The 1918-nt window shown below is 40.6% G+C and overlaps 1 protein-coding gene across 1 annotated transcript; it reads right to left on the bottom strand.

Annotated features, from left to right (window-relative positions):
* Positions 1–214: 214 nt before the first annotated feature.
* LOC126610169 (uncharacterized) lies at positions 215–1702 on the bottom strand. The gene is made up of 2 exons (XM_050278157.1): positions 1195–1702; positions 215–1096 (listed from the first exon to the last, which is right to left on the bottom strand). The coding sequence occupies exons 1-2, from the start codon at positions 1465–1467 to the stop codon at positions 527–529; spliced, it is 843 nt and encodes a 280-aa protein (XP_050134114.1). The 5' UTR covers positions 1468–1702; the 3' UTR covers positions 215–526.
* Positions 1703–1918: the final 216 nt, after the last annotated feature.

The following is a 1918-nucleotide window of genomic DNA, read 5'->3' as shown; positions in this document are numbered from 1 at the left end:
AAAATTTCTCATATTCATTAGTTTATGCACTAGTTCTTATTAAGTTTTACTCCTTAAATCAAAATCCAAAATGACCATATCATGATAAGGTGTGCCAAATCTCATAAGCACACCTCTCACAAAGCATGTAATCCAATGGGTGAGACACTCTTACATTGCGGTCGATAAATACGCGACAAGAGGGAGTGAAAGTAAAGCAAGAGAAATTCATTGATTGCGTACTAAATATAAATTCGTATTTTTTTATATATCACTGGTTACAAGTTACAACCAAGATTTTCTTCGACACGAATACCGCTTCCAATTTTCTGTGGCATGGCTAGCATGCATTATATATATAACTTAACCACATAAAACTCACAAGTCTCAAGAAAACAAGCAAAACATAGAAGTAAATGTAAATACAGAATGTTCTGTGTTTTCTCCTCAATGTACCACAAGGAACCTACACAATTAAAACCTTGATGTCCTTTCCAACCACAAAAGCTGCATCAAACACGAAACAGAGAATTTTCACGTCAAAAACTTAATGCCCCCTCTCTGTCTGGTGGCGGTGGTGGTGGTTCTTCCTATCAATAAACCCTTCCATAAGTACCCTCTTGTTATTATCCTTACACTCCGCCTCCGACCACCTCCTCACATATTCCGGCGAGATTGTACTCGAACTCTGCCACGGAAAAAAGTAGATCCAAATTGATGAGACAAGGATTGCAATCGCCTTGCCCCAAAATACCGTCACTGCAAGGCTGATGAGAAGAAAATATGTTCCAGAGTTGAAACAGTAGGACCCCACTTTCGTGTTCTTCGGTTTCGCGGCGGGGTTGTTAGGATTCCCGAGGCTCTGTTTCGTCGGGTCCGAGAGAGTTTTGGACAACCTTTCGGATTCCGAAACCGAACTCGAAGAAGATAATGCGGATAATGATGAACTGGAAGAACGAGAATGTAACGACATCTCAGAATTTGGCTTTGTTTCTTCAATTACTTTCACCGACTCATCGCCTCCCAAATTCAGGGACGCCTCATTTCTGAACGAAAAACACCGCTTTGATCCGAACGAGTCCTGCCGGCAAACTTTCCGATCACGATCTCTCTTAGCCTGCAAAATACCAAAAACAAAACCATGGTTAAAATCGAAAAACAAAAACAACCCAAAATCTATAATCCATCAAAGATTGAGGATTTCGGAACACTGACCAAGATTGTTTCGAACACTACGGCTTTCACCGCCTTGGAAAAAGTTTTGTTCGGATGCGGAGGCATATTCGAGTTCTCAGAATCTGCCGGAGAAGAACACCCTCTGTCCAGAGACATTGTTTTCGTCAGCGGAGCCGCCTTCTTGTCCTCCCTGGATTCAATAGTCCGGACCTGTCTCCTCCGGGAAGCTTTGGTCTGGAGCACCATGTCCACGTCCACCGGTCGGAAACAGTGCAGAAACTTGGGTTTTGACTTCGAAACGTTTTTCATCATTATGTCCGTTATCAACAACAAAAAGAAACGCCTAAACGGGCTTGTCTAAGATGGGATAATTATTGGGGTTAAGGTTTTGGTCAAAACAAGGAAAGAGCAAGAAGGGATACAGAGACAATCTGTTTTCATTTGGGAGTTTAGGGTGTTGGAGGCCAGCATTGGTGTCTTGTTCATTTACCGGACAACGAGTGGTCGGTTGGAACTTCAGACTTTTTGGAGTTACGTACGAGGGTGTGTGTGTGGGGGTGTTTTATGCTTATCTTGTTTTCTCTCTCTTAACTAGAGTGTACCATGTGGAGTTTATTTATCAAATCATTGTAAAAATAAAATTTTAACGAAAATCTTCTAGTACTGTTTATTTTAACGAAAAATCATATTTTTACACTTAAAATCAATTCTAGTACTATTCATTTTACTCTTTATTTTGTCATTATCGTTAAAACTCAAAGTT

The sequence above is a fragment of the Malus sylvestris genome, chromosome 17, assembly GCF_916048215.2.
Source record: "Malus sylvestris chromosome 17, drMalSylv7.2, whole genome shotgun sequence".
NCBI lineage: Eukaryota > Viridiplantae > Streptophyta > Magnoliopsida > Rosales > Rosaceae > Malus > Malus sylvestris.
The sequence above is the reverse complement of the archived record's forward strand: the minus strand, read 5'-3'. Positions and strand labels throughout refer to the sequence as shown.